The 13553-nt window shown below is 38.9% G+C and overlaps 1 protein-coding gene and 1 long non-coding RNA gene across 10 annotated transcripts; one reads left to right on the top strand and one right to left on the bottom strand.

Annotated features, from left to right (window-relative positions):
* Positions 1-491: 491 nt before the first annotated feature.
* Positions 492-4165, bottom strand: LOC145425381 (transmembrane protein 272-like). 8 transcript variants are annotated; one of them, XM_080298379.1, is made up of 6 exons: positions 4100-4165; positions 3384-3434; positions 2981-3056; positions 2852-2902; positions 2576-2758; positions 492-1012 (listed from the first exon to the last, which is right to left on the bottom strand). In XM_080298379.1, the coding sequence occupies exons 3-6, from the start codon at positions 3039-3041 to the stop codon at positions 834-836; spliced, it is 474 nt and encodes a 157-aa protein (XP_080154505.1). In that variant the 5' UTR covers positions 3042-3056; positions 3384-3434; positions 4100-4165; the 3' UTR covers positions 492-833. The 8 variants fall into 8 exon arrangements, with proteins under 8 accessions (XP_080154505.1, XP_080154506.1, XP_080154502.1 ...); XM_080298380.1 differs by having other exon boundaries at positions 2981-3123; positions 3996-4132; XM_080298376.1 differs by having other exon boundaries at positions 3996-4132.
* A 316-nt stretch (positions 4166-4481) lies between these two features.
* On the top strand, positions 4482-12127 carry LOC145425385 (uncharacterized). Of its 2 annotated transcripts, none has more exons than XR_013906056.1 (5): positions 4482-4616; positions 10404-10474; positions 10563-10613; positions 10756-10917; positions 11713-12127. It is a non-coding gene; the product is annotated as an uncharacterized LOC145425385 (long non-coding RNA). The 2 variants fall into 2 exon arrangements; XR_013906057.1 differs by lacking the exon at positions 4482-4616 and adding an exon at positions 5103-5144.
* The last annotated feature ends 1426 nt before the right edge of the window (positions 12128-13553 follow it).

Here is a 13553-nt window from a genome sequence, read left to right as displayed (position 1 = left end):
ACCTGCTATGATGGTGCCACACAGTGACCTGTGAGCTATTCCTGTAGAAGAGAGGCTCTCCTGGGCACTAAGGTTCGCGTAGTGTTTCCCAAGTAACCCAAGGTGTCTGTATGTGTGTATGTGTGTGTGTTTATGCACATGTATAGGTGCTTGCTTGCAAGTGTACATGTGACAAATGTGCATGTACCTGTACTCAGTTATTTACGCTAATTGCCTCTCCCATTAATTTTTAATGACCGGCTTTTTTTGACCGGGAAAACCAAGAGTGTAGAAATGTTGAATAAAACACACAAAGTTGGATGCAGATGGATCTAATTTATATTTTGTGTTGAAATCCTCTTTGTGGACAAAGTCATGGAATCTTAGGTCAGTCTAATCAAATTAGGTACGTAAAACTTTTAAATCAGTCAAATTTGACACAACATGACAGTTAAAGGAATTAAAAACTAACATAGGTGGAGAGATTTAATTAAAAAGTGATGACGGCAAACAAAGACTGAAATATTTTTATTTTTCTCATATGAAGGGAACCAGTTACAACGTGGTAGTTTATTGTTCCCATGATATAGTTCGTTGAAAGTTCACACTTCCTATCTTTGCATCTAGCACAGTGACATTAATATCTTTGATATCTGTTGATATTTTCTGCACTCAATTCATGGCACAGGGGGAGAGTAATGTAAAGACAGAGCTCTACACATGCAAACAAGTCAAACCAATAAGAGGTTACTGAGCTTGTGCCCCCGACTGTTAAAATTCAGCCCATCCTAGCAGTATGTAAATGTGGGTCGCTGATCTCAAGTCTGCACCATAAAATATTTTGTGTATGTATTTTAATCTTCACCACACAGAGTCCACGGACAACAGGTACAGAAAAGCAAAAAGCCGAACAGGACGTAGGTCATGTTGGTGGTCCAGAAGGCAAACAGGTAGAGCGTCTTGTTGCAGTACACATCCCTGCTTACTGTCTTATTGTAGTTGGGCTCATAGACGGAGTAGATCCACACATTTCCTGAAAGACAAGAGCAAAAATAAAATGTTTAATATAGAAGTGAAGAGTTTCATGAACAGTGTGCATTCATCTGATTCGTACTGAACCCACTTTTTTACTCAAGTATAAGTAAAAAAGTCCAGGCTCTGAAAGTAGGAAAGTAAGTAGTAGCTCTTTGAATCACAATTCTACTAATCATTTATATGCACAGGTAACAGGGCCTCCTGTTATATTAATATATTAATAGAATAATATTAGTAGATGAGAGTATAGTTGTTATTCAAATCTAAACTGTAAGCAGTAAAAGAGGGGTGGAGGAGCACTAAGATCTGTTGTCGTGGCTCAAGGTGACACAAATATTCACAACTGACAATAATTTCTGATCAGCTTCAGTAGATTTTCTTAGCGTGCAGCCTGTGATCAGCTGACCTGCTGCTCTTTGTAGATTTACACAACTGAATTTAACAAGATGTCAGCAGATGTTTTATATTATTGTGAAGCACTTTGTGGTTTTCTATCCTGTGAAGAGTGCTCTATAAATCAATAAAGTTAAAGTAAAGATGCTTCACCCTACTGTACGTTGTCTTTATACTAGACAACATAAGGTTGGTAAAAAGGTTGATTTCAACCAATAAATCTAAGTGTCGTCATCTTAAATGTAAATTAATCTCTGCTACACTTAATGTAACCTAACACAGCCACTGTGCACTGGTCCAACACAGTGATCTACTGTGAATGAACCACATTAACAGAAGCTAACCTGTTTATCCTGCACAAAACTGCTCAGTATCTTCATGCAACCTTTGAGTAACACAAAGCTAGTATAGCTTAGTTTACGCTGCAGGACGTTTCACAATATAAAAATACGTCATTTATCAAAACACATTGTAATAAAAGTAAAAGGTTGTCAGAAAAATAAATACTCAAGTAAAGTATTAGTTCCCACCTCTGGAAATTATGTCCCAATAAAATTATGGTACACCTAATATACTTGTCTTTTTCAAAAGTGATGGAAAATGTTTTCTGCAGTTGCTTTATTTGAATAGTTATATATGTAGAAAATTAGGTCACTGAGATGTCCTAGAGTGAAACCAAACTTTAAAGCTACAGGTTATAACCAAAAACAAACAGGAGAACTGAAACATGGGTCGCTGTGAGTTCATCACCGATATCAGGAACTTTGATACATGAAAACAATGGTTTTTATATGTTTTTGAACAATCACACATTTCTTTGATAGTGAATTTAAAATGAAACTATCAAGATGTGACTGAAGTGCAGACTTTCAGTCTCAGACAACAAGCTCTTACTTCCTAATTAATCAAAATCCAATGTCAGTTTACTGTAACAACACACATACATAGTGTGGTCTGATGGAGATAACCAAGGAAACCAATAGAAGTAACATATGAGTAACAATAGCAGGAAGTAACTGTGTGAACACGTCTGAAGGTTTTACCTACGTGCTGACTCTGACATTTGCTTTCTGGAAAGCAAAAAAAGAAAAGCTGCTTTCTGCTCGTAGAAATGGGGTTTGCTTAGTTTGTCCACAGATTGGTCAGCCATCTGACTCTTTCAGCTTACCAGCAATGAACCAGCAGAAGAAGAAGAGTGAGACGAGGCAGGTCCAGGCGCCGCTGTGGCTGCCGAAGCCTGCGGAACACGGAAGGATGGAGAGCAGAGCCAGCAGCATGAAGACCACTCCCATCACCAGCAGGTAGATGGGAATGTAGGGCTGCCTGGGGCAGTCAAACTGGTACAACGCTCCTTTATGACACATGAAACATTACTGAACTCCGCACTTCATAAATTCATAAAAAATGTGTACATCTTGGTAACAGTGAGTGCACCTGTGCTTACCAATGATGAACTGAGCAATGGGCATGACGCACAAAATCACCTGGAAACATCCTGAAGCAAAAACAGAACACATGTTAAAGTCATCAGGAGCGTCTGCTGATGTGAGGTCAGTGTGGCACCAGTTCTTACCTACAACCACACATGGAGGTTTAGGTCTGCGGATGTGCCGAATCGTGTCAGTGTCAGGCATCGTCACCAATGATAACTTTAAAAGGAAAAGACACAGAAGCTCCAGCTCTGTTCACAACAATCACAACACTGCACACAGAAAGCTGTCAGGCGGGTGATATTTGAAAACAAGTGTTACAATTTTTTCATGATATATGAAATACCAACAAAGACATTGTAGTATAATTTTAGGTAAATTTCATGTTATTTTTTTAACAACTACACTAGTGTAAACATGAACAGTCGCAGTAAATCTGACCAGATAACCAAGCAAACTTTAAACTGAGCCATTTTCACTGGGAAGACGTTTTGAGATGAGTTAGTCGTAAATAATGGTAAAAATGTCGTAAAGGTGATGCTGTACCTTCTTGAGTCCCTCTTCCTCGAACCTTGTCTATGAAAATTAGAAGAACATCTGGGGATTAAGAAGAGTTCACGTCATTTAAATACTGGTCTTGACTTCCGAATTGAGTGACTTTTTTTTTCCTGATTTCTCTTCTCGTTTTTAATCCTGTGCTCATTTGTATTTTCTCAGCAAAGATATAATTGACTTCCTATTTCATTTTGACTTCTGCTTATGCATTAACATTTTTACTTGCCCCTGATGCAAAAAAATGCGCCGGTGTGTATGGCTGGCCGTCTTCCTCCTTCCTGCTTTAGACTCCTTTTTCTCGACTTTTGCATAGTACTACTCATTCTTTTAAGATTATGTTCATCTGGTGGCAACGCACTAATTACCTATGACCGGCAGATGCTTTTGGACCTTCGTTTTTCTCAATCTCATGACTCGGACTCACGATGGACCTTTGGAGGCGCCAGCTTGATGCGCTCGGTCTCATTCACCAGCGTATCCTGCCTGCCGCAAGAAACGCTACAGGAAGCGGGGTAAACGGAGCGGCATTCGTGTCCGCCTTATGGCTTATTTTCGAGCTCAAGCTTTGGCTGATCCATATGCTACCATGGACCTTCTACCTACCTCTTCCTGCTCCCGGCACCGGCTTTCTACTCGATCACTCAGCTGTCGGTGGATTTGCTTCGCCGGGCAGCTAGACTACCCCGCCCTCCCAGAGGCATGCCTACCTATTCGGACCATTGACTGTAGAAAACATGGACGACGCGACAGCTCCCCAAAAATGAAGAAAAACGTCTCTATCGCCCCCTGGTGTCTTGCTGCAGTATAGGTCATAAACCCCGCCTCCTCCATGTTAGCGGATGGGACTGGGGTCAGACTAAAACAAATTAATTCTCCTTAGATAATTTTTTTTTCCAAAGATTCTTTCTTTTGTTTTCAATAGTTCTCATCACGCTGATTGATGTCCAAGGGGTCTCCTCTCCCATAAGTTTGATTCTAATTCCTACCGCGGTGATGTTAAATTGGGGTGAAACGTCATCATAAGAGCTTTGACTGACAACTGCAGTCACGGAGAAACTTGCGTATCTCTGTTCGGGAATAGCAGATAGAGCGTAGGCTCTGAGAGGACGCCCAGCGTTTACAGTACGAAAACACGACCGAGTGTTTTAACCTGACAGCCTGAGGTGTTCTTCAGTAAACTGGACTACCCGACAGAAGGACCCGAGGCCCCGCTGCACTTTTTCGGTAAGTTAAACGTGTTTGTAAGCTAATCCGTAACTACCGTCCTTAGCTAGCTCCTGAGACCTAGCTAGCTAAGATGAGCACTCGGCTGTCAGGGTTCGTTTAGCTGTGCAGGTGAATGAATTTACTAAAGAAATCAAGAGAAACGCTCCGGGCTGCTCAGTCACTAATTACTGTTACTGTACTTTTATTACAAGTATTATACTGTAAAAGCAACAGGCTGCACCCTGCTTCAGCTCCTGTGCAGAGCTGAATGTTAAATATGTGCAAACAACAGCATGTTTTCAGTCTCTTGCCACATCTGTAAAGACAGTAACTTTTTTTTTTAAAAGCTTGTACTTCAGTAACTCCTTACTTATGATTAAGTAAGTGAATCCTAATGTCCTAAAGTGCTCTCAGTTCAATACAACCCTGTAACAGCAAGTTGAGACAACAACACATTCCTATAGGCCCACGTTATATCGAGATATGTGTTGACAAGTTCTCGTGCAAACATTCTTTTCTCGCCCTTCAAACAAGACACACAGGCAGGTAGGGCTGCAACAAACTATTTAAACTAACACTCTTTTTATTGCTGTCATATAATACATCTGTTTTATTTGTAAAGTATGAAACAAACAAAGTTTAAATCTTTCCTTTTTTTGATATTACATGTTGGCTTTGGCACATATTATTTCTCGTTCACTGACTTGTGAACACTGTTTGTGATCTGTCTTGTTTCTCTGTTCAAATAAAATAAAACTAACTAAGTACACTTTTAAAACTTTTTTCTTTTATTCATTTTTATTTGAATTCAATTCAATTTTATTTATATAGCGCCTAATCACAACAACAGTTGCCTCAAGGCGCTTTCTATTGTAAGGTAGACCCTACAATAGTACAGAACCCAACAATCATATGACCCCCTGTGAGCAAGCACTTTGGCGACAGTGGGAAGGAAAAACTCCCTTTTAACAGGAAGAAACCTCCAGCAGAACCAGGCTCAGGGAGGGGCGGCCATCTGCTGCGACCGGTTGGGGTGAGAGAAGGAAGACGGGATAAAGGACAGAAAAATGTTATAATGTAATGTGGTGAAATTATTATCAACCAGGTGGTTCATGAGACAATTATTTTAAAGTAGTCTGGTTTTAACATTAACAATGAAGAATTATAATAAAAATGTAATGCATCTAGGCTACGTCCACATGTACCCAGGTATTTTTGAAAACGCAGCTTTTTAGATGCAGGTGTCAGGTAAACTTTAACGTGCTCGTGAGAAAACCCTAGAGAAGAAATTAGGTCTCTTCAATGGGGCATTTCTTTTGAAACTTTTGACAATCACGTTTTCAATATTGTCTTGGCCATTAAACATTAACTCCAGGACAGTGTTTGGATTTTTCCACTTTTGCCGGAGTTCATTGTACACTTTCACACTGACTTCTTCAGTGTTCTCTAAGGACATTTTAAGCTTTTGGGACAAAATTTTAGCCCAAATCCTGTGGGTAAACCTGTTCATGATGGCTTTATCTGCACCTGGAGGCAATTTCCCTGCCTCATTTGCGTTGCTTATAGCGTGCAGAACCAAATCTTTAGTGAAGCTTTCAACAACTTTTACGTACTCTTCTCGGTTTTTATATATAGTGAGTACTCTTTTTGGTAAGGCCAACAGGTGTTTTGTAAATGTTGGGACAGTAATATCGTCAAGCCGTTCGCTCAGATATAAAATCAAATACTTCTCCCTGCAGTTATGTGCTTTGCAAAGATTGGTGAAAATGTCCTTGTTGATATTGGTCAGCCTTTTTGGAGATAGATCCAAATCCCTCTCGTCAATCTGAGGCCAGATTTTTTCAAGCAGACGATCGCTGATAGAGTCGGAGTTGTGGCACCGTGTGAAGTCCTTGTATTTAGACGAGGCTTTGCCTGCGGCCTCTGAAACTACCAACTGAATAACTTTGTAAACACACATCTTTTCTTCAGACAGATAATCAGATGCCAGAGTGACATCATAAGAACCAAAATCTGAATCAGACTTACGGACTGACCTATGTAGTGTTTTCTTCACAGGCTTTTCCAGGGGGGAAGCTTCTATGTTGTCCAAGTCTTTTGTATCAGCTGAGTAGTTTTTCTTCGGTTCTACTGTGGCTGCGGTGAGGGTTTGAGGAGGAAACCTCTGGGATGACACAGACGCTTCTTCCTCAGATGACTCACAGCTGAAACCTATTAAAATATCTGGATATATGCAAGGTGGTGCAGGTACACGATGCAGTGTTAGAATTTCTCTGTTTTCACTGTCATCTGTGGATGTTTCATCAAGACTGCTCTCCTCTGCAGTCAAATGCAGCTTGAGGTTTTTTGAGTCTGAAGAGTCCTCCAGTCCTGGAGTTTCTGTTTCTTCATTATCACCGTGGTCATCTACAGAAATTTCTTTCAGGATGCTGTCCTTTGCTCCTGTTTCTTCTGTTTTCTCAGGGGACTCTGTGTGCACTGAGTGAAGAGAAGGCTCATTATTCTGCGTGGACACTGCATCTCCCTTCTCCACGGTTGTGTCCATTGCATCCACTAACATGGAACAAAGTTTCAACATGTCTTTCAGCAAAGTGGAAGGCAGCTCAGTGTTGCAGTACTCTGGGTTGAACTGCAGAGATTGCCACTGTGGTACAATTGTACCAAAAAAGTGGTCACTTAAGGACTTCCATGTTTCCACTGAGGTGTTACTGTGTGGAGTTGTCATGTTTAAGTTTGTATTACTATTTCTCTGACTCTGAAATGTAGAAGAGGAAATAAATTGTTGGCTGGTTGGAGTTGGACTAGGCATGTGTGCTCTTTGTAAACCAAATGCTTGAGAGTCTGGACGGCTCCTTTATATAGGTTTAAGCCCCGCCCACGTTCGGCTGCAGCCACTGTGACGTCATCCACTTTCCTTTGAAGTTGAACCTTCAAAGGTTTGGGGGCGGGGTTTAAGCTAATCTCTGACACAGCTGCATGACATTTAAATGGCATAAACTATTAATTTAAATTACCCATTGTAAATGTTGTTCTTAAAGCAGACTGGTTAATAATAATTTCACCACATGATATTTTCAAATTATTTTGTATTTGCTTAAATAAATGCATAATTCAAAGACAAGTTCGGTGATTTTTCATTGTATATCAAATTACAGTTGGACATTTTAGGTGTTCCCTAAATTTTAATGTAGGTGTAACCCAGTGTTAATTTGGTTATCTGATATTGTGTGATATTCAGTATATATGTATATATCTATATTGAGTGTTATAAAATGTTCTTCAATGATTTTGAGTTGTTTTTTTTTAAATTGCTATTGGTTTGCGGCTGCTTTACGACAGTCCACTGTGGTAGTACATCCTAGCGGGAGGGGCTATGAGCTCACGTGGCTTGTAGCTGTGCCAGAGAGCAAGCTTGGGTAATATCTCTGTTAAACAAGAAGTCACATACTTGGGACTGCTAATATCCAAAGACCAAAAATCAAGATGCTCTTCAAACTTCACTCCAATTATACAGAAAACCCTAAAAAAGTTCAACCAGTGGCTGCAAAGGGACTTGTCTTTGAAAGGTAGAGTGTTAATTACTAAAGCAGAAGGGATATCCCGATTAACATATGCTGCTCTCTCCTTACATCTGGATAAGAAAATTAGTAAAGATATTGACCGTATGCTCTTTAATTTTATATGGAAAAACCGTACGCATTATATTAGAAAAACTGTTGTGATGAATAAGTACGAATCAGGTGGGCTTAACGTCTTAGACTTTTCTACTTTAAATAACACTTTCAAAATTAATTGGGCTAAACATTTTCTTAAAAACCCTACCTCTATCTGGAACTTTATACCATATTATATTTTCTCTTGTTTTGGTGGCTTTAATTTTGTTTTAAATTGTAATTACAATGTTGAGAAACTCCCTGTAAAGCTTTCATCCTTCCATAAGCAGGTCCTCTTAGCGTGGACCCTCATTTATAAACACAACTTCTCACCTCACAAATACCTTATCTGGAACAACAGAGATATTTTATATAAAAATAAATCACTTTTCCTGGAAACTTGGATCCAAAATGGGATCCTATTGGTGGCTCAGCTGGTTAATAAAGAGGGACAACTACTTACTTACAACGACTTTATTGCACTATATAATTTTCCAATCAGTGTTCAGGAATTCTCAATGGTGCTTGGTGCCATACCCTCAGGGACTTTAATGTTATATAAAAACACTGACAGCTCGATCTCTACCTCAGTCACTCTCTCTGATCCAGCTGAGTCACCAATAGGAAAAATCTGCTTTTCACAGGAACTTGGTAATAGCAATAAAAGAATACGTAGTTTATTCCAAGAAGATATCGTCTCTCTCCCATATATAATATCTTATTGGAACCGATTTGTTCCAGATATCAAGTGGAAGACAGTCTGGATGATCCCCCATAAATATTTGATTGTAAATAAGGTAAAAGAAGTCTCATTTAAAATTCTACATAAATGTTATCCAGCCAGTCACTACATGGTAAAATTTAAAAGGGACATAAATACTAATTGTACTTTCTGTGGGGATCATCCAGAAACTGTGACACATCTTTTTTGGTACTGTTCTTTTACACAGAGATTCTGGAAGGAATTTAGCAGGTTTGTTATTGTCCATATTTTAAGGGAGTTTTCTTTACGATGGGAAGGTCCAGAGAAGGTCCACTGCCAGTTCAGATAGAGGGGGAGGAGGTGGAGGTGGTCAACAAGTACAAGTACCTCGGGCTGTGGGTGGACAATAAACTGGACTGGTCATGCAACACAGAGCACCTGTATAAAAAAGCCCAAAGCCGACTGTACTTCCTCAGGAGGCTGAGGTCTTTTAACATCTGCAGGAAGCTCCTGAGGATGTTTTACCAGTCGGTGGTTGCTGGAGTACTTTTCTATGCTGTGGTGTGCTGGGGGAGCAGCACAGCAAAGAGGGACTCATCCAGGCTGGAGAAACTGATCAGGAGGGCTAGCTCTGTGGTCGGCATGAAGCTGGACACTCTGGTGACAGTGGCAGAGAAAAGGACATTAAAGAAACTGATGGACATTATGAACAATGCTGGGCATCCTCTGCACACGGCCATAAACAACCAGAAGAGTCTGTTCAGTGACAGGTTGCTTCTCCCCAAGACAAGAACTAACAGACTTAAAAACTCCTTTGTCCCACACGCCATCAAACTGTTTAACTCCTCTCTGGAGGGGAGAGGGAGGGGAAACAGGAGGACAAAGGAGGGGGGAACAACTAAGCTGTAGTGCCTCTGCACCTCACTGTACAATACCTTGTGCAATACTTTTTGTAAATAGTCAACAGTGCAATAGACTCAATACTTGAAATGTGCAATTCACTTGTATTTTTATTTTTTATTCCTATTTATTCTATTTATCCCCTTTGTATATTTTATTTATATTTGTCTCTGTATTTATATATGTGTGTGTGTGTGTGTGTGTGTGTGTGTATATATAACAGTTCTGTAACTGTAACTTCGGTCGTTGCTGTGCTTTTTTTGGAAGTCGAATTTCCCAGAGGAACCCACCCGAGGGATTAATAAAGTTCTATCTTATCTTATCTTATCTTATCTTATCTTATCTTATCTTATCTTATCTTATCTTATCTTATCTTATCTTATCTTATCTTATCTTATCTTATCTTATCTTATCTTATCTTATCTTATCTTATCTTATCTTATCTTATCTTATCTTATCTTATCTTATCTTATCTTATCTTATTTGTCATTTGCCTGACAGTTAAAGACAACCTGAGCTCGTTTCACAGCTTCCTTTGTGTCTCTGTAGGTTTCATTTCTAAGTAGCCACGATGCCAGAGAGCGATAGACCTCAATACACTTGGATGTCTCTTTTATTAAGTAAGAAAGTGATTTTGGACTGTTTTGCACACATCTGCAGCTGCTGCATGGTGTCATTTGTAACTGCAACCATATCGGCCTTTTTCAGGCTGTATCTCTGTGAGCTTCTTCATCATGTTTATTGTTCAGGGGATAATTGGTAAGTAGGAGTTGTCCTTTACTCAGACTGAATTCATTTACATTCATTTATGTGTTGGAAGGAAAATTTGAAAAATCAAATAACATGAACTGTGTAACAACAACTTGACGGTCGTCTTCGTTTTCATACTTGTGCTCTGTAGGATGCATATACATTCATGACTGTCCAGCGGATCCCTCCATTCCTATCACAATGGTTATTTCTGGATTCATTTCTTTCTTCTGGGCATTGAGCTGGTGTAAGAATGGATGCAGAATTTTCTGCTACTGTATCATCTCCATTCTCTTTTTTATCTGGTTCGTAGGTAAGTTTATATTTAGTTATATTTAGCTTGTTAACCGTGAAGGTTGCTGTTGTAATACACACAATATATAATACAATAAAAAATATAGAGCTGGAAGTGAACTTTATAGGTTCTCACTAATGAATGATATCAGAAAAAGAAAGATTTTATTTTTGTGAGGTTTAATAAATTGAAATGTATTTGTTTAAAAACTAAACAAGATCAGGTTTGTTGAAAATGATTAGCCACTCTAGAATTTGTTTTCTCAACAAATAATCAACTTGCTGTTTTCTTCTGCTTTCAAGTTCCTGAAATTCAGTTGTGCAGCTTTTAAACACAATAGAAATTTAAAAAAAAATAACCTGGCTGTGAGTTCAGTCATCATGTCTCAAAAGTTATTTATATTGAGGTTTACTAAATTATTGATGAATATTTTTAGCAGAGCTTAGGGTGACTGTAGCGCAGGTGGTAGAGCAGGTCGCCTACTAACCGGAAGGTTGGTGGTGTGATCCTAGTCTGCATGCCAAATATCCTTGGGCAAGATACTAACCCCAGGTTGCTCTCCGATGGGTCCATCGGAATGTGAATGTGTGTATGAATGTTAGCTAGCTAGCACTAAAATCTTAGAAATGTGATTGGGTAAAAGAGCAAGTTGTGTAAGGCGCTTTGAGTGCTCAGAGTAGAAAAGCGCTATATAAGAACCAGTCCATTTACCAAAGCTTTTCGTAGTTTAAGAATTACTGCGTTACAGTAATGTTGTGTGTATCCAAGCATGATAAAACCTTATTTCCTGAGCCCTCATTTATATTTTTCCAGGTACTGTACATGTCTACTGCAACTACATCCTGAACCATACTCCAGACACCGATCTCAAATGCAACATGTATTTCCACCTGTTTGCATTTTGGTGCAGTAACGTGACCTACATCCTGATAGCCATTCATATTTCCTGTCTTATTACTGCTTGCTGCAACAACCGGATGGAGGCTTACGAGATTTCTGATGAGGCTCGGCCACTGCTGTGGCGCTAATCATATCACATATGTATGTATGTATGTATGTATGTTTTTGTATTTCCCATCTCCCCTTAGACAAGTGGACCAATACTGATGAGAAAGAGTAGAATGGGGTCACAATAAAATATATCACACAGTAATAAACATATACTACTACTACTACAACTACAAATAATAATAATGACACTGACTAAAATAAAATCATAAGCAAACAACAGGAAAAATATATTAATATTTTCATGTGTGCTTTATTTAGAACATCATATATTTAATGTTGGTTAATCTAGCAACATGTAGTTTTTGATCTTTTGTTAGAGAAATCTTATGATTAACAATTCATGTTTAATCTTTTATTATCATTTATTAGCTCCATGTACTTTGAAACTTTATGAATACAAACAAAGATGTATATATTGTAAACCATATTTAATTTAATAAGAAGAGATCACTATTACATTTGTCTGGAAGAAGTGAACATGATTTATTGAGACACAGAATTCAGTTAAGCTAAGACACCGATCACCCATCATAGCAGAATAAATGACCATGATCTTCCCTATTTAACAATCGTATAAGCTTCCTGTTAATGACGTGTGAGTTTGTGTATTTACAAATATCCATGCTGTTTCTTTTTTATTTAATTGTAAGTAAACAAAATAAATACATACATACATACAAGGTTGCCTTTTTTATCCCAAAAAGTTGATTCTGTTCATCTAGACGTAGTGTTTTCTGAAAACACTTCGTACTGCTCATTTCAAAATCCATTTCACTTTCCTGTTCGCTCAGGGATTAACATTTGGATTAGCAGATGAATTAGCAACTTAATTTTAGAAATCCTGCTGCAATGCAAATTGGTCATACCGTGAGATGTAAGGAGTGCTCTGATTGGTTGGACAGACACAGGCTGGCTGCCTGGATTTTTCTAGCTCATAGCTTTGCCCTGCTAAGAAGCGTGTGTGCTTGTATAAAGGCCTCGGGATTTACACTCGGCTCAGATATGTGACGAATGAAGGGACCCTGCAGTGAAACGGAGAGCTGAACCTCTGACTGTGTGGCTGTTTACTCAGTCTGACCACCTGTTGAAGGTAACATGCTAACATGGCTAACGCTAGCATCATTGCACGTAGCCCTGTTAAGGTCATCTTAGCTAATGAAAATTTTACGTCACAGCTGTACAAGCTAGCTTTGTGTTTTATAAGCTACGGTGCTCTTCACAAATAAAGCTTGAAGTAGCTCAGACTATTAGACCAGCACTGAGGCCATAGCTCAATGGCTGCAACCTACAGCCTTTAAACTAGTGATTAAAATGCTGACAGTAAACTCGTCAGTCCAGATGTTACCACATTACCTTATGATACTTAGAGTTAAAACAACTGAGACAAGCTGAATAAAATAACAGCTGTCAGTTCTGTCATACCTTATATCAGTGGTTCCCGAACTTTTTTTGCTAGGCCCCCCTTTGTTATTATCAGAGGTGGCAAAAGTACAAACATTTCATACTCAAGTACTGTATTAGTATATACTTGCATTAAAAATACTCCTGCAAAAGTTGATGTTTAAGAATTTGTGGCTAAGAAATAATACGTGTCTACACAGCAAGTTAAAAGTCTAATTTGGAAAAGCCAACATGTAATAGAA

The sequence above is a fragment of the Astatotilapia calliptera genome, chromosome 3 (genome assembly GCF_964374335.1).
Source record: "Astatotilapia calliptera chromosome 3, fAstCal68.1, whole genome shotgun sequence".
Lineage (NCBI taxonomy): Eukaryota > Metazoa > Chordata > Actinopteri > Cichliformes > Cichlidae > Astatotilapia > Astatotilapia calliptera.
The sequence above is the reverse complement of the archived record's forward strand: the minus strand, read 5'-3'. Positions and strand labels throughout refer to the sequence as shown.